The sequence below is a fragment of the Phascolarctos cinereus genome, unplaced genomic scaffold (genome assembly GCF_003287225.1).
Source record: "Phascolarctos cinereus isolate Bilbo 61053 unplaced genomic scaffold, phaCin_HiC Scaffold_4;HRSCAF=312, whole genome shotgun sequence".
In the NCBI taxonomy this organism is placed as follows: domain Eukaryota; kingdom Metazoa; phylum Chordata; class Mammalia; order Diprotodontia; family Phascolarctidae; genus Phascolarctos; species Phascolarctos cinereus.
The window spans coordinates 86866357-86884559 of record NW_027555847.1 but is presented as its reverse complement, the minus strand read 5'-3'; the positions used below and the strand labels follow the sequence as shown (position 1 = coordinate 86884559).

General features: G+C 47.2%; 1 protein-coding gene across 2 annotated transcripts; it reads right to left on the bottom strand.

Annotated features, from left to right (window-relative positions):
• Positions 1 to 3908: 3908 nt before the first annotated feature.
• Positions 3909 to 17866, bottom strand: MON1A (MON1 vesicular trafficking associated A). 2 transcript variants are annotated; one of them, XM_020999218.2, is made up of 6 exons: positions 17720 to 17866; positions 13572 to 13712; positions 10226 to 10714; positions 8120 to 8885; positions 4549 to 4696; positions 3909 to 4198 (listed from the first exon to the last, which is right to left on the bottom strand). In XM_020999218.2, exons 2-6 carry the CDS (start codon positions 13696 to 13698, stop codon positions 4058 to 4060), a joined length of 1671 nt encoding a protein of 556 aa, XP_020854877.1. In that variant the 5' UTR covers positions 13699 to 13712; positions 17720 to 17866; the 3' UTR covers positions 3909 to 4057. The 2 variants fall into 2 exon arrangements, with proteins under 2 accessions (XP_020854877.1, XP_020854876.1); XM_020999217.2 differs by having other exon boundaries at positions 17553 to 17865.
• Between the last annotated feature and the right edge of the window lie 337 nt (positions 17867 to 18203).

The window sequence follows — 18203 nt, the reverse complement described above, 5'->3', positions numbered from 1 at the left end:
ACAGCAAGGTTGAGAACCACTGCCTTAGGCCAATTTCCCACCTTATTAGGCCACAGTGGTCTTCAACTCTTCTTCTTTTGTTTGGTTAGTAGGGAAATCATGTAGCAAAAGGAAGCTAGGCTGGTTCATGAAAAAGAGCTGGGGGTTTTAATGGACTACAAGCACAACGGAGTGGCATAGCAGCAAAAGACAGTTCATGTGCTCTTAGGTCTCCTTATGAGAGAGGCATTGGGTGCAAAACGAGGGAAGTATGATAGCCCCGATGCTCTCTGCCCTGATTGGACCATATCTATGGCACTGCTTTCAGTCCCGGACACCACATTTTAGGAAGGATATTGACTCATTAGAACTTATCCAGAGAAGGGCAATCAGGATGTGGAAGGATCTCAAGACCACGTGAGATAAAGACCATTTGAAGAAAGTGGAGACATTTAATCTGTAGAAGACTTAAAACACACAGTAGCTGTCTTCAAGTATGTTAAGCTAGGAGTGATGAAAGGAGGTCCTAGAGAGGTAGATTTCCTCTCCATGTAATAAACAGCTAGGACTATCCCAAAGTAGGATGGGCTGCCTTAGGGGTGGGGGCAGGCAATGAGTCTCCATCATGGGCGATCCAGAAGCAGGAACAGAATGATAAGAACTTGATTGTCTCAAAAAGGGAAAAGGCTTCCCCGGTCAACTTCCACCCAGAACAAAAAGCCCCTCCCTAATATTTCTGGAAAGGGAAAAACCTCCTTACATTCAGAGATGCCTTACAGTGGAATGAGCAGCTTCAAAAGGCAGTAAGTTCCCCCCTTACTGGCAGTCTTCAGACAGAGGCTTGATAACTATTGGTTGAGGATGTTAGATGCCTCAGACAGACAGACTAATTTTTAAGGTCCTTTGCAGTTCTGAGATTCTTTGATTTTGTAACCTCTGATTGACAGGTGACTTCTTCTCTCCAAAGTAGCTCATTCCATGTTGTACAACTTTAACTATTAGGAAATTCTTCATTTTATTCCACAAATGTCTGACTCCCTGTAATTTTTTACCCATTGTTAGTAGTTCTATTACGTGGGGTCAAGTGGAACAAATCCAGTAACAATAGAAGAAAGATGACGGTATTTAGTCAAAGGTCAAAGGAGGAAGAAACAGGTGATTTTGTATCTGAGAGTGCTATAGATCACCTGTAAAGAAAGGAAATAGAGGAGGAGTTTGGGGAAAGATCACAATCCTGGCACAGAGGCTTTGTGTAGTATGAGAGAGGATATTAATTATCCAGACCTCTGCTGAAGATTTTTTTTTCTCCCTCCCCCTTTCTTCTCTCTTTCCCTCTCACTCTCTCTACTTTTCTCTTCCTCTCTCTTCTTTCTTTTCCATCTTAGTCTCTTTCCCTCTTACTATCTCTTCTCTTTCTCCCTCCTTTCTTTCTTTCTCTTTCTCTTTCCCTCCCTTCCCCACTCTCCCTCTCTCTTTCTAACTGTCAGAAAAAGCAGAGTGGCTAGTAACTTCTTGACTTGCCTTGGTGATAATCTCATCCTTCAAAGATGGAGAAACCAGCAAAAGGAATTCTATTCCCCATCTTATTCTTATTAACAGAGAGAAACTAGTGTTGGGGTACAAATGAAGGGAACCTTGGTGGGGAATGACCACTCCCTCCTAGAGTCTGTGATGGAGGAGAATAAATCTGACCCTAGTCTGACATGCACCTAAAAGCTGGAGGGGAAGTCAGTTCAGGAAGGATGGGAGATGAATGAATGAACATCATTACAGCTGCAGCTGTAAAGACACAGTATTTGGGTTCAAAAAAACAGCTTCACAAGTCCGACATGAGGCAGGCATGGCCAACATGTTGCTTCCTCAAATAGAATGTAAGTTCCTTGTGGGCAGAGACTGTTTGCAGATCCTTGTGCATATCTTGGTGGGGTAACACATAATAGGCCTACACTTGCTCATATGTAAAATGGAATGAGGGGGCTCTGAGGTCCCCTCTAGATTTAAACCTATGATCTTGTGATCCTAGGGACTTCATAAATGTTTGCTGCTTGACTGGTAGCAGCTCATCTCAAATAGCAGTGAAAAAACCTAATGCAATCTTAGGCTGCCTTTTGAGAGGTACAGTGTCCACCCAGGTCTAGGAAAGTGACAGACATGCTAGAGGGAAAGGCCACCAGGTGGCACAGTGGAGAAGGCACTCGCTGGCAAGACCTGGAGTCAGGAAGACCCAAGTTCAAATCTGTCCTCAGACATTTACTAGTGGTGTGGCCCTGGGAAAGTCACTTAACCCCAATCTGCTTCAGTTTCCTCAACTATAAAATGGGGATAATAACGGCACCTACCTTTAAGAGTTGTTGTGAAGCTCAAATGAGATATTCATAAGGTGCTTATCACAGTGCCTGGCACATAGTAGGTGCTATATAAATGCTTATTCCCTCCCTTCCCTTCTTGTATCAGCTCAGTCCTATTTGGAGGGAGGGGTCCAGCCAGGCTTGGTTGTCCAGAAACTCAGGGAGAATGATGGTGCAGCAAGCCAGCAAGGCCAAGAGCAGAGGCTGGTGTGGCCACGCTCATGACTTAAGTATGTGGCTCACATACATGTAAGCATGAGGTGGGAGGTGGGGAGATGTTAGTCCTGGGTGATGAAGCTTAAAATTCTAAATATATAAAAATACAGATTTCTCTTCAGCCTTCAGTAACAAGTCATTTAAAAGGCTCCCAATCCCTCAGGGCCAAGGATGGTGAGCTAGGTCTGTGCCTATCCCAGGCTCAGGAACAGTGAGGAAATACAAAGCTCCCTTCTGCACGGAGAAAGGGATGGATTCCCGAGGGAAACCGATGGAAAAACTGTTTATGTTACAGTTTGTTTGTACGCATGAGTAGGTGTTCTCAGGTGCAGGAAAATATACTGTTTTTAGACATTCAGTATGTGTGTGTATACACGTATATGTGTATGTATGCATACATGGCTTAAAACCGTACTTAGAACATTCAGGATACATACATAAATGTGTATACACACATATCTATACATATATGTGTATGTGTGTATAATACATATATATTATATGTATAATACACAGTGTCCCAAAAGTCTTAGTGCAGTGTGTTGGGGTTAGTGATGTGGTGTTGGGGAAGAAGTCCCGGGTTTGAGCACTGGCTCTCACATTTATTAGTAGGGTGACCTCAGGCTCCTGGCATGTCTGATCTTCAGGTTCCTTCGTTATAAAATGGGCCTACGCATCACTGGCCTCATCAGGCTGTTGTTGGGAGAGAAAGGAAAGCTATCATTGTCATCATGCACATGTGCAGATAGATGTACAGTGGAGACCAGGATGCACCTGCCAGCTAAGGGTGCTTTTTACATTTTTAATACAATAAAACTTTATTTTAAAATCTTATAAATATTTTTTAAAATATACGAATCAGTCTTAGGTCAATGGCCTTACAACAGCAGGCGGGGACAAGATTTGGCCGGCTGGCTAGTTTGCAGACAGTGGTGTAGACCGTAAGGGGTGTGTATCTACATATGTACCACAGTGTCTCCCTTGTACGTAGTGGGTGTTCAATAAAAGAATAGCTATTTATTGTAAGTAGCATGGGTATATGCCATTGGTGGGGGTAGGCAAGGGCTGGCATGAGTAGGTATGAGCAGTGTGGGCCCGAGGGCTCTCAGTAGGTGTGCATGTACACATGAGGACGCAATGCAGCTCAGGGATTAGTGTGTAGGTGTCCTTGCAGGATGGCTGCCGGGCAGACGTGTGGGGGTACTTGTGTACACAGCGGGTATGGAACACGGAAGTGTACAGTGGAGGGAAGACAAGGTGGGCTCTGTGATGGGGAGCTGGTACAGGGAGCATTCTTAAGGCAGATCCAACCTGTGGCAAGATCCCATGAGACCCCTGTGGGCACTGGGAGCAGACAGCAATGGCTTCAGACATCCACTCTTTAATGCAAACACAAAATCCAGGGATTGCCCCCCCAGCCCAGATGATCCCTAGCCCTCCCAGCCTCCCTCTGCACTCTCCACCAGTCTGGCCCCTCCACGGGATGTGGGCATCCCAGCTGTGCCCAGTGTCCATCAGTATGTCAGAGGAGTGAGAATGAATAGCCGGTCCTCCTCCTTTCGGATCCACCGCATCAGCTTGTGCACAGCACTAATGGCGGACGCCTTGGTACCCAAGGGACTGTAGCACATATACAGCTCAAAGGCTCCTGTCACCTAAGAGAGGGAAGGATTGGTCACACCTCTGGAAACCCTAGGGGGGAACAGACTCCACTGTAAGGGAGAGAGGGAAGCCGTTTCTGAATCACTGGGGAAGGGGAATAGAGTCAGACTCATGAGGAAGCCAGGTCCTATAAATCTAGTACCCCCAAGGGCAACCATCACCATTCTCCCTCTGTACCAATCCCTGACTAGTCTTCAGAAGGTCAGGCCCCAATCTCCCCTTTACACATAGCCTGGTGTGTAGGGCTCTAACCCTGGTGCCCCGATCTCTCAAGCCTGATGACCCATGCCAAATGGATCCCAGGCAGTGGGAGAGAAGGGCCATCCTACCCTCTGCCCCTTACCAAAGCCAGAAGGTTCTCATTGGGTCCTGTGTAGTAGATGGTTTTGAGGGGGTGGGAGGCATTGTGGGCACGGCTGTGTAGGTACTGATAAAGGCCCAACAGTCGCTCCTGTTCCTCCTCACTTGCATATGGATCCTCAATCTCTGGGCTAGGGAGGAAGCAGACAGGAAGGGAAACATGAGACTCGTAGGATCATGGATACAGAGCTAGACAAGACCAGATGCATCCTGTCTAACCCCCTCATTTTACAGATGCGGAAACTGAGGCACAGAGGGTTCAAGTGACTTCCCCAAGGCTACACAAGGCAGAGTGTTTGTGTGTTTCAGTATGTGTGCGTGAGTGTGTGTATAAGAAAGGTATACCAAAAAACATACCATTATTTGAAGTCAAAAGACCTGAATTCAAACTCTCCCCTTGATATTTACTCACTGTAGGACCTTGGTCAGATCTCTCCCTCTGAGGTTCAGTTTCCTCATCTCTAAAGTGGGAATAATCATCCTTGTACTACCTTATAGGGTTGTAGGAAAAGCCTTTGTTAACCCTTAAGTTCTGAAGAAACAGGAGCTACTCTGTGTGTGTGTGTCTGACTGTCCCCTGTAGCCTCCGTCCAAACGTAAGCTCCCCAAGAGAAGAGATTACCACCAGCACCACATCTCCCACTTTTCCATAGCACTTTGGTGTGCAAGCTGATTTATTTATATTATCTCCTTTGAGCACGACTGCTGCGTCAGAGGAGGCCTATCTAAAGGTGAGGCCGTAACTCTGCATTCAGACTGGGTGTTTGTTCCTTACTGCCTATGTGCCTTTAGACAAGGCCAGGCCTCAGTTTCCTCACGTCAGAAGGAGGGATTGGGAGTAGCTGATCTCTAAGGTCCCTTCTGGCGCTAAGGCTTATAGTCTTGCTCATTTTCACCAAGACTTACCAAGTACCTGCCAGGTTGTGCAGGGTGCTATATAGTAAGACAGATGTACACAGGGAATTAGAGGGAATTATGTGGAGACTTAACTTGGAGTTTAAAGTCACTTAACCTCTTTTGGCCTCAATTTCCACATCCATAAAATGGGGATTGTAATAGCACTTATCCCACAGGGTTGTTGTGGGGATCAAATGAGATTATACAAAGAGCTCTGAAAACCTTAAAACACTATATAAATTCTATTAATGACAATGATAATAATAAACATCATATGATCACTCCCCAATCTCCTTCCTCCTTTCCCTACCTGCTCCCCTACTCACTGAAGATTTTGCTCTTGCCGTCCAGCCCTTTCCTTATTCTTCTCAGCTTAAAGGGAGGGGGGCAGCGGGTACTCCTGGGTCTGCCAGGGAGAAGGCCCCTCCTCAGATTAAGTTCTTTTAGCATACAACTTGTGGCTTGTGACAGAAAAGTGACTATATTTAAACATATTCACGTGTGTGCACGTGTTGAGGTTGTGGAGGGGGACGAGGGGACATGGGGAGCCCAGACCATGGGCTGTACTCTCCCCTTCAGCAGTAACAGTCACTGGTCTTCTCTAGGACACTTTAAAGGTGTGGAAAGCTTTTGCCTCCCACCTGTAAGGTGGACAGTACAAGGCCTATTGTTCCCATTTTGCAGACAAGGCAGCTCAGAGAGAAAAAAAAAAATACCGTTACATAACTACTAAGCGTTGAAGACAGGATTCAAACCCAGGTGTCTGGACTCCAAAGCCTTCAGGGCCCCGACTGCCTGGAACAGTCCCTCCCACAGTGGGACATGCCAAAAGTGCAGAAAAGTAATCGAGGATAGTGGAAATCCCACCACTTCAGAGTCTGGAGACCACAGTTTAAATCCTCGTTCTGATACTTTTTAATTCTGTGACACTGGACGTATCGCTTAAACAGCCTGGGCCAGGGGTGGGGAACCTGAGGCCTCGAGACCACATATGGCCTTCTAGGTCCTTGGGCGCAGCCTTTTGACTGAGTCCAACTTTTACAGAACAAATCCTTTCATTACGGGGATTTGTTCTGTGAAGTTTGGATTCAGTCAAAGGGCCACACTTGAGGGCCCAGAGGGCCACGTGTGGCCTTGAGGCTGTAGGCTCTCCAGTCCTGGTCTGGGCCATTACCCTGTGTAGGCCTATACATTACCATCTGGCCTGCAGTTGTACCCTACAGACCCCTTGGCCTTGCCATCTTCCTTATGGCTAAATCCTCCCATGAGTATTCTCTCCCCCATGTCTCAATTTTCTGTTTATATTTCCAGTGCTTTATACATTACTAAGCTCAACAACTGTCTTTTCATTCATTCTACAAAATGGGGATAATAATACTTACACAATGTGCCTCTCATGGCTATTTTTTAAAAAGTGTTTTGTAATGCTCTAAATCATGATTGATTAGAGAAATGCAAATCAAAATGACTCTGAGGTACCACATCACACCTATCAGATTGGCTAACGTGACAAAACAGGAAAATGATGAATGTTGGAGAAAATGTAGGAAAATTGGACCATTAACACATTGTTGGTGAAGTTGTGAACTAATCCAACCATTCTGGAAAACAATTTGAAACTATGCCAAAAGGGCTATAAAACTGCGCATACCCTTTGACCTAGCAATACCACTTCTAGGGCTGTATCCCAAAGAGATCATACAAATGGGAAAAGGACCCACATGTACAAAAACATTTACAGCAGCTCTCTTTGTAGTGGCCAAGAATTGGAAATTGAAGGGATGCCCATCAATTGGGGAATGGCTGAACAAGCTGTGATATATGAATGTAATAGAATACTATTGTGCTATAGAAATGATGAGCAGGCAGACTTCAGAAAAACCTGGAAAGACTTAATATGAACCGATGCTAAGGGAAGTGAGCAGAATCAGCAGAACACTGTACATAGTAACAGCTACATTGTGCGATGACTGACTTTGATAGACTTGGCTCTTCTCAGCAATGCAGGGATCTAAGACAACTCCAAAAAGCTCATGATGGGAAATGCTGTCCACATCCAGAGAGAGAACTATGGAGTCTGAATGCAGATAGAAGCATACCATTTGCTCTCTCTCTTTTTTTGTTTTGTTCTGTTTTGTTTCTTCTCTCTTGTGGTTCCTCCCATTGGCTCTAATTCTTTTTTACAACATAACTAATGTGAAAATATGTTTAATATGAATGTATAAGTAGAGCCTATATCAGATTGCATGTCGTCTTGGGGAGGGGGAGAAAATTTAGAATTCAAAATTTTATGGAAGTGAAAGTTGAAAATGAAAAATAAATTAATTAATAGAAAAATTTTTTAAAAAGTGTTTTGTAAACCTTAAAGTTACACAGAAAAGGCAGTTGTCATTATTCTCCCAGGGGGCACATACTCCAGTAACTCTGCGAAGTTCTGTCCTGTGACTCAGTCTGTCTCAGCTTTAGCCTCTAACAGGCCTGAATGCTTTAGTTTTTGGCTTACCTCATCCTGCCTTCCCCTATACCTTTTCTCAGAGCTCAGTGAATACCCTGTCCTGTTGGTAATCCCAAGGCAGAAGCACTGCTCTGCGGCCAAGTCTGTCCACACCATGCCTTCAATGGTCTGGCAGTATCTGATGGGGAGGGGCACCTCTCACCTGGTGAAGAGCCCTGAGCTCTTGGACTTGTAGATGAAGTGGCGAAGGTCTGGGATGCCTACTTGGGCCACACTGTAGAAGGGGGTGCGTAGTGCTTCCCTCAGCATGTGATGGGCCCCACGCTTTTTCAACCGCTCCTGGAAACGGCGGCGGCAGTCTGAGACCGTGAAGAAGTCCTCTCGGTCAGTGGAGACCAGGAGCAGGCACAGGTCCGTGTCTGGCTCCAGGTAGGAGATGTGCACATGGAAGAAGCCCCCTGAGTTGAATTTGGGGAGGCAGATGGGTGTCCAGGCCTCTCCTTCTCGAAAGGAGGATGAGGAGCTAATGAGGTTAAAGAGAAGGTGGAGGTCGATGGGGTGAAGGAACTGGTCCTTCTTCCGCACCAGAGACACCAGCTGGTTCCGGGATAGCAAGATGGAAAAGACGAGGCTCTTGGCCCGGGCCTGCTGCAGGCTGGTGCTCACAGCATCCCGCACGCCAGCTGCCAGTGGCAGGCAGCGGGCGGCCCCCATCAGGAAGCTGGGATCCCGGGCCATGAGCTGCAGCAGGTTGTCAGTTATGCGCTCAGAACCCGAGAGCAGGCGACGCAGGTCGTAATTCTGCTTTTGCTGGAAGATGTGATTGAGCTGGGTCCAGGTGAGCAGACTGAGGATCTGGTAATAGATGTATAACAGCTCCTGAGCTATTTCCTGCTCCGACTGGCGTGTGCGGGCCACAGCCACCAGCACCAGGGGGCTCCGGCGGACAAACACCACCTTATAGCCATCTGGCAGAGGGACAAGGAGGAGAAAAATCAGCCAGATGAGAGGCAGGTCCCTCTTATGCTCAAGGGACCATTGCAGTCCCCAGATGGAAAAATCCCCTCTTCTCATCTTTGCCTGTTGAATTTCCACCCACCTGTAAAAGCCCAACTCAAAACCCACCTCCTCCAGGAGGTCATTCCTAATCCCCTGCCTGGTCAGCACTGATTTAGACCTCACAGAGAATTCTTCCAGCCCACTGATATGCTTGCCATGTGCTATTGTTTATGAAAATTTATCTGTTTCTTTCTTACCTTTCTACTGGACTGTGAGGTTCTTGAGGGCAAAGACAATGTCTGATTTCGTTTTGTATCCACCCAAGCCCTGTATACAGAACTCAGCATTCAGGTGATGTTTAATAAATGTTGGTTGTATTGGTATAAAAGGCTTCTCAATCTAACCTCAGAGATCCCTGGCTTCCCAGGGGCTAGCCTCCAGCTTCAGTGAGGCTTATCTTCTTTCTACCATGTGCCATGGGGTCACTAGTGCCTGCACTGGTGACTGCCCAGGACTTTCCCCCTACCTTAAATGCCTTCCCACCGCTCTCTGCAGTCCACAGTCCCTCATCTTTTCTAGGAAGCATTCCCTGATTAATCCCCACTGTCCCACCCCCACCCCCTCACCTCACTTCTCAACTCTGTATCTCTTTATTATTTGCTTAGTTTATTTATGAGTCTCAAAGCATTTGTGTGTATGTGACCTGGTGTCCCCTTGGACTGGGAGCTCCCTGAGGGTAGGATCTATGTCTCTTCCCAAAGTTAGAGGCACCCTGAGGGCAGAGGTTGTCTCCCCCTAGGACCAGGTACTGACTGGGGAACAGGATTATATGTCTCACCTCACCTCAGATTAAGGATTCCTAAGGCTAGGCCCTATGTCTCCCACTCAGACTGGGGGATCCCTGAAGGTAGGGACCATGTCTACCCTTTGGATGAAGAATGTGTCAGGAGAAGGGATCATTTCTTTCCTGGCAGACTAGGGAAACCTGTAGAGGGTGGGTTGTGTCTATCCATTAGCCTGAGGGATTCCTAAAGGCAAGGGTTACATGTTCTCCATCAAATGGGGTCCACAAGAACAGCCCCCTTCCCAGACCTGTACACACAGGGCTAATCTGATGAATGATATAAACTGAATGTGTCCAGAGGGGAACCAGGGAGAAACGTAAGGAAGAAACTTCCTATCACAGCCTCCTGGGGGCTGGCCAGAGATCTCCAAGGGGACTGGGAGAGGCTACTTCTGCTCCTCCTTCTTCCACAGGGCTTTCCCCAAGCCATTGAAGGTCTCATCCCCTTCCCTAGGCAGGCCTTACCTGCATGGATGGAGCGAATGGCATTCTTGTCAGCCTCCAGAAAGGACACCAAAGCCACCATGACCCCCATCGTGCTAGACAGCGCCTCCTCTGAGCCATACCGGGAGTAAACAGGCTTTCCTGCCTCACTTAGCACAAAGATATGCTTCTGGTGCAGCCGCCATGTTTCGGCTGCATCCTCCTCATCCCCGTCCCCGGCCTCTCCCTCCCTTGGGGGTTCTGAGGCCTTCCGTTCCCCAGGTCCTGAAGACTGGAAAGAGTCCTCAGGCTCTGGTCGCATCTCCTCTTCCAAGTCCCGGGCCACACCTGTCAGCTGAGTGCTCAGCTCACTGAAGTCTTTGCTGATCTGCCGCATGTCCGTCGCCATGGCCCGAGGCTGGGCACTGGTTCCTTCCTCAGGATTGCCCCCTGTGGCCTCCCCCTCCTCAGACTCCGTCAGGTCCTCATAAGAACGGGCATGGACAAACATGGCACCTTCCTGGCCGGCCCCTGCCAACCAAAAAGCCAAACTCAGGAGAGGGACATATCCTCGTTCAGTCCACTCTTCATTATCTTCATTGTGGCTTAACCACAATCACGGGACTGATGCCCTCATCAGACAGCTGCTTCTGTGCAGCTTTTTACCCCCTCATTGATCAGCCTATACTTAGGGAATCTCGGGGGATGATGGCCAAAAATTAAAAAAGAACAGGAAAAGGGATATTTTGTGCTTCCCCTGCCAAACAAACCCACAACCAAACCAACATTCAGTCCTATCTATGGTGCTTTCCTAAGCCAGTCAGAAATTACTTTTGCAGAGGTACCACAATATAGTGGAAAGAGCCCCAAGGCCTAGGTTTGAGTTCCAACTGTGCTACTTACTAGCTGTGTGCCCTTGAATAGGCCTCGGTTTCCTGTAAAATGAGAGGGCTGAACCAAATGATCTCTAAGGGACCCTCTGGCTCTAAGCTTATCATTCCATGACTCTCGGGTATAACTCTGATTACCCACACTTTGACATTAGCTATAGAGCTATTCTCCATCAGCGTGGAGATGGAGACTCTGAACAGCATTTCACACATTTCCTCTCAACAGTCACTGTTTATTCTCTATCGGCCCCCTGTCCCCATCCTCACGGGGTAGGTAGAATTAAGGATGATTTCTAACAGGCCTCGGGGGATGGAAAGGAAGACGGCTGGCCTGAAGACACAGGAAGTGGGGCTGAATTTACCTTATCTATGTCTTCTCTAGCAGTTGACCCATTAGTGGGGTCTAGAGCTCACCTCCTCACCCTAAAAACATACTGCCACCCCCAGTGCACATGTGGTGAGACTGCGATACAAGGTAGGATGGAAAAGGACTTCACCTGGTCACAGAATCTCAAATCTAGAAGGGACCTGGGAGGACATCTAGTTTAGTGAGAAGTTGAGTAAGAATCCCTCCTACAACTGCCTCCAAAAGTGGCTTTTACTTGAACACGTGAGGGAGTGAGGTAAGGTGCTCACTGCCTCCCAACACTGTGAATTCTTCTTTGAGATAGCTCTCATGGTGAGGAAGTTTTCCAGACCAAGTCGAATTGGTCTGTCTACAACTTCTACCCATTGCCTTGCAGGCAGGACACAAATGCCGCTCGTAGATGACAGCCCTTCAGATACTCCAAGACAGCTGGCATAACCTCCCCTGGGTCACCTCCTCTTCTCTAGGCTGAGGGTTGCTGCAGGTTCTTTAGCCAAGCCATGTAGGATTTCATTTTCAGTTCCCTCATCATCCTGGAAGGCCCTTACTTTGTCAGCGTCCTTCCTAAAACTGAACTGACGCGCTCTAACCAAGGCAGAGGATGGGTGCACCCTAAAACTTCCCTGTTTTAGACCCTCTGCCTTTAGGTAATTGTTCTACGTTGAGGCAGCGAGGTGGTACCGGGAATAGAACACTGGGTGTGGAGTCAAGAAGACCTTGAGTTCAAAACTGACCTCAGATACTTGCTAGCTGAGTGATTCTAGGCAACTCACTGAACCTCTGTTTGCCTCAGTATCCTCACCTGTAAATTGGAAATAATAAATATCACAACAACAGGGTTGTTGCGAGAGTCAAATGAAATGTTTGTAAAGTGCTTGGCATATAGTAGGGTCTATCTAAATGCTAGCTATTATTGTTATTATTATTGTTATTATTATTATTATTATCATCATTAATACTGCTTGAGGCTGTATTAGCTTTTTTGGCTATCTTGTCAGGGGCTGACTTATACTGAGCTTGCAGTCCACTAAAACCACCAGATCTTTTTCATGTGAAACATTGTTTAGCTCTGCCTCCCCTATCCTGTACTTGTGCAGTGGATTTTTTAAAAATTCAGGTGATTTTCCTTATGTCAAGAGAGGAGTGAGAGGCAGCTAGGTAGTGCAGCAGATGACCTGAGTTCAAATCCAGCCTCAGACACTTGACACTTAATAGCTGTGTGACCCTAGGCAAGTCACTTAACTCCAACTGCCTCACAAAAAAAAAAAGAAAGAGAAGAATGGCTATTCTCTGTCCCTTTATGAACTCAAGGCACCTGCCTCAAACCACTGTGCCTGGTGCTTTTTGCTCTCTCAAAGGAGGAGGTGAAGAAGAGGATGATCTATTCCATTCCACTGTCATGATGCCCCTACCCCCCAAAGTCCTGTCTGGGGAAGTCCCTGTCTGCTTGCCAGATCAGTCTGTTATCTCAGTGGAGGAGGTGGGGCATGCCTGGGTCCCCTAAGGTCTACAGGAAATCTTCCCCCACAGGAAGAAAAGCCACCCTGCTGCTGGCATTAACCATTTCCATGGCCCAGGGTTGGAACCCTGGGTTTCTTCAGGTCCAAAGTCTGACACAGAACGCCTGTGTGCCCTGCTCCATCTGGGCAAGTCCAGAGGTTACCTGGTGACCCTGAGGCTACTTCTGTGCGGTGACGATAGCAAAGGAAGGTCTGGGAGAACGAAGCTGTCTAGGTCTGCCTCTGAGTCCTGCCCTTCCTCTCAGGATGAGAAACATCACAATTCAATGCAAAGGGCCATGGACCTTGGGGGCAGAAGACCCAAGTTTGGATCCCACATCTGTCCCCTACTAGCTGGGGGGCTCTGGCCAAATGATTCACATCTCTGAACCTCTGTTTCTTTATCTACAAGGTGGAGATAATCATACTCACATTACCTCCCTCTCTGGGCAGTTAGAAAGACCAAAGTAGAGAAAACTTTTTTTTTAATGTACAATATAAATGTTAGCTAATATTATAAAAGGCTCCATCCCCTGCACAGAGCTGAAAAGTCATAGGAGGAACTGGTTTGAATTAGGGGTCCCAGGGTGCTATCGCCATCTGCCTACAGGCCACCCCTGCACCTGCTTTACCTGGTTCTGTTCCCTGGGCCAGTCCTGGAGTCGGGCTCTCTGATCGCTCTGAGCTCTGCCCATCAGAGGGGACCAAGGTACCATTGGTGGTTTCCCAGCTTTTCTTCTTATGTACATCAGCAGCCATATCCCTGCTTTAACCTGTTCCCACAAACCAACAAGAGAAAGAACCATCAGAAGACTGTGCTGGGACATAGTTTATTTGGAGCTGTTGAGATGATATTCTGTTGTGTGGTCAAATGAGGACTGGACTTAAAGTTAGGAGACCTGGGCTCCAGGCTAAGCCCTTCCACCCACTCACTGTGTGATCCATCCCTTCTCAGGGTCTCAGAATCCTCATCGATAAAGCGAGGTGATTGGATCTGATCTCCAAGGACTCTCCCAGCTCTGATTTTCTATGTTCTAAAGTTCCTCCAAGCTCTGACATTTTATGTTGTAAGGCAAATTCTAGCCCTGAGATTCTATATTCTAAGGTCCCTTCCAGTTCTGACATTCTATGTGCTATGTCCTAAAGGCCTTCTTAAGCTCTGATAATTTCAGTTCTAACGGCCCTCTTAAACTCTGATAATTTAGGTTCTAAAGGCCCTCTAGTTTAGATATTCTGTGTTTTAATGGCCCTCTCAGCTTACATACATAGCTTTTCACCCCCCAAATGTACATGTCTACTCCATGCCTCTATTTCCCTCCATTAGAGCTGATAATCTAGAGCTAATCTTCAATAAAATAAAATACTCCTGGTACAATGAGCTTTGTTCAAGAGTTGTTGTTTAGTGGTTTTTCAGCCGTGTCCAACTCTTTGTGACTCCCTGTGTGGTTTTCTTGGCAAAGACACCACAGTGGTTTGCCTTTTATAGACTGTTCATTGTTTATTGTTCAAGAAAGGGAGGGATTAATACGAAAAGTTTTATTTGACAATGTAGAGGAAATGATACCCAGTACTAAATCTACTTGTTACTAACCCACCTGTCAAAAACTGATTGCATGAAGGAGCTGCCCATCTCCTTTCTAGAATGCCACAGGCTAGGAGGATGCCTGGTGCATTGGGGAGCCTGAGAGCAAATCTTTCCCCCTCACAGCACTACCGGTGATGACTTGCCTGGAAAACCCTATCAACACAGCCCATCAGATGCTCTCTTCCCTTTCCTTGTTCTTGGAATGTACATCCTCACTCTATCTCTATTTGTTGAAACTACTGGTCCTTCAAGATCCACTTCAAATTATTTTCTCTTCATCACAGGCATGGTGACTATGGGCCTAGAATATTATATAGGCTATCACTCATAGTCAACATATTGGGGATTATCTCTTTAATTCTTTAAAAATATTTATTACATGGAATACTATTGTGCCATAAAAAATGATGAACGGGCTGACTTCAGAAAAACCTGGAAAGACTAGTATGGTCTGATGCTGAGTGAAGTGAGCAGAACCAGGAGAACATTGCACACAATAACAGCCACGTTGTGCGATGACTAATTTTGATAAACTTAATCCTTCCCAGCAATACAAAGATCTAAGACATCTCCAAAGGCCTCGTGATGGAAAATGCTATCCACATCCAAAGAAAGAACTATGGAGTTTGAATGCAGATCAAAGCATACTATTTGCTATTTTTTTTCTTCTGTTGTGTTTTGTTTCCTCTTTCTGGTGGTTCCTCCAGTTGGTTCTAATTCTTACTTACAATATCAATAATGTGAAAATAAGTTTAATAGGAATGTATATGTATAGCCTATATTAGATTGTGCGCCATCTTGGGGAGGGTGGGGGGGAAGGGGAGAAAATTTTAAAACTGAAAAGCATATGGAAGTGATTGTTGATAAATCAAAATAAATTAATCAAAAAAAATTTATTATAAGAGATGGCACACTGAGCATGGTAAAAAACCACCAACTCTTTTTCACCCATAAGCTTTCCCATCCTGTTCTTGCATAGTAAGGGAGGATATAGTTGAAACATAAATGAGGTGTAAAATCAATAGACATATATAAAAATAAGATAAACTTAAAAAGACCTAGTTCAAATACTCAAGAAGCCTTCCTCCTTTGAAATGTGCTGCCACTCCCTCTTGTACTACTTCCAACACACTCTATGATCCAGCCACAGTCATTGATTCCCTGAAGCAGCAGTAGAAAGTAAGCCCCTTGAGGATAGGGACCATTTCATTGTATATTTATTTGTTAAGTGGAAGTGAATTGTTGACCAAGTTTCTCCCCTAAGCAGAGAGGCCAGGAACAGGCCCTTTCCTAGAATAAATACACTTTTACATAGATAAACAATGAGTGAGAGAGAGAGAGAGAGAGAGAGAGAGAGAGAGAGAGAGAGAGATCCAGCCCCAGCCACAATAAAGAAATAAAATCCTTAAGGCTAAAGCCCTTCTGAGGGTCAAGGGTTGGAGTTCTCACTAGGTCCAGCCAGATGGCTCAGGGTGTGGGCAGATGGCTTCAAAGCTAACTCTCCTCTGGGAGAGCTCAGTGCTTTCTTGTATCACCCACCCCTTCCCATTTTCTCCTTCCTTCCCCACCCTTTATGCTAATCAATAGGTTACTTGGCCCATCTCTTCAAAATGCGTTGATTTCTCTCTAGTTGCTTTAGAGAAATATTTCTAGCCTGGTGAGAATGATATAGAGACACTCTCTCCCTGGCTCTTCCACACCACTACACACACACACCTTCCGGCTTTGACTCCAAGACTCCCCAAATCCCTGATTTAGGGGGGACCTTGAATGTCATTTAATCCAATCCATCCTTGGAAGAGAAGGAAGCAGTTTCCTGCCAGGGCACAAAGGAGTACCCTCACAGCTCAGGATGTACCCTTCCCTATGTTCTTTCTACCTCTGGCAACAAAGTTTCCAAAATACATCTTTTTTGGTTAAAAGGGCACGTTACTTACACTGTAGGAACTCACACAAAAGATAATGTAGGGCCTCAGTGCTGGCTTCCCAAAAGGCCTTCTCCTATGAAACATCGACTTTTAGAATTTTAAGAAGTAAACCCAGAAGTAATCTAGTCCAGCTACCTCATTCTGTACAAGAGGAAAATAATCCTTCCTGAGGAATGGGAGAAGAGGCCAATCCCAGACCAACAGGAAAGGTGGCTTGGCTGGGGAGCTACTGGAGGGTAAATGTGTACAAGAAAGGTGGAGCAGGGCGGGGTGGCTTCCAGGGGCTCAGGTGAGGCCTTGGGCTGGGGTGCAGGGAGTCTGTACTGGCATGCCTGCTCAGCCCTGCTTCCTTCTCTGGGAGGACGGACCACTCCCTTCATTGACAAAGGAAGCTGGCTTTTCTGAATGGATTCTAGGGCACTCTGGTATTCCAGAGGGAGTCAGGGTAGCCCCTACGTCCCAGGGCTCGCAGGAGCTTCCTCCCTCTTGCCCTGCTCCAGCTTCTCCCCTATTCTTTTAAGGGGACTGTGGTTGGGAGGAGGGGGAGAGGGAGTAATACATGCCATGCCGGGCACTGGTGGAAACTGCACTGGATATGAGGTTTTCTTGGCAGAGATACTGGTGTGGTTTGCCGTTTCCTTCTCCACAAAGAAAACAGCATAAAGTTTGAATTACCTGAGCTCAGATGTTCACTCTCCTACTTGTTACGTGTGTGACCTTGAGCAAGTCACTTCCTCTTATAAACCTTAATTTCCGCATCTATAAAATGAGGGGGTTGGTCTAGAAATGACCTCTAAAGTCCGTTCCAGTTCCAGATCCTAAGATTCTCACCTTTGTGAGAAGCCAGAATGCCCCAATGCTAAGCTGGGCCAAAGACTGATCCTTGAAGCCTCCCTCTGGGTGAGCTGTTCATCTTGGGGAGGGCCCGGAAGCCCCGACCCGGTAAAGCAGGTGTGCTCCTCATCCCCTCCCCCGCCCAGAAGTGCCCCACAGGTCCAGGAAATCAATGGAGGGCGAGTCCAGCCGCAGCCCCTGCCCACCTGCCCAGCCCTCCCCCCTCCCCCCTCCCAGAGCCCACAAACAGGGGCAGGCACACCCACCTGGCTTCTGCTCCAAGAAGGGGGCGGGCAGGTAAAGCACTGCCCTTAGCCAGATTCCCGGAAGCTGGAGGGGCCAGGACAGGGCCCACCTATTGATCGAGGGATGCCAGGCCCCAGCAGCGCTCACTCCCCCAGCCCCTGACCATGGTGGCTGCCTAACTGCTGACCTCTGGCCACCACTGGAACCGCTGCAGCCCGGACCATCCTGTTCATCTCCAGCCCAGCCAGGAAAACAGTGCAAAACCACTTCTCCTCCCAAAGGTCAGTTTCCAGAGACTCGGCCCAACCTTCCCTCAGATTGCATTGTGGGAATTGTAGTCCAAGAGCTGCTCAAGGCCGGGCAGTCCCCAGCAGCCTCGCTCGTGCTCAGGGGCGTGGCCTAGGGGAGGAGGCTCCTACCTGGCTGGCGGCTCCCCTTGACTCAGCCCTCTAAGAGCAGCAAGGTCAGGCTTCAGGAAATAGCCCTTCTTGAGCATCGGAGGCCTGGCCCTGTGGCGGTGGGGCAGGTCCCTGTGGTTTAAATGGCAAGAGCTCTGGCTCTGGAGTTTGAGGACCTGGGTTTGAATCCTCGTTCTGCTGCTTGCTAGAATTGTGGCTTGGGGCAACATTGTTGGTGGTGTTGCTCAGTCCTTCAGCCCTGTTTGGCTCCTC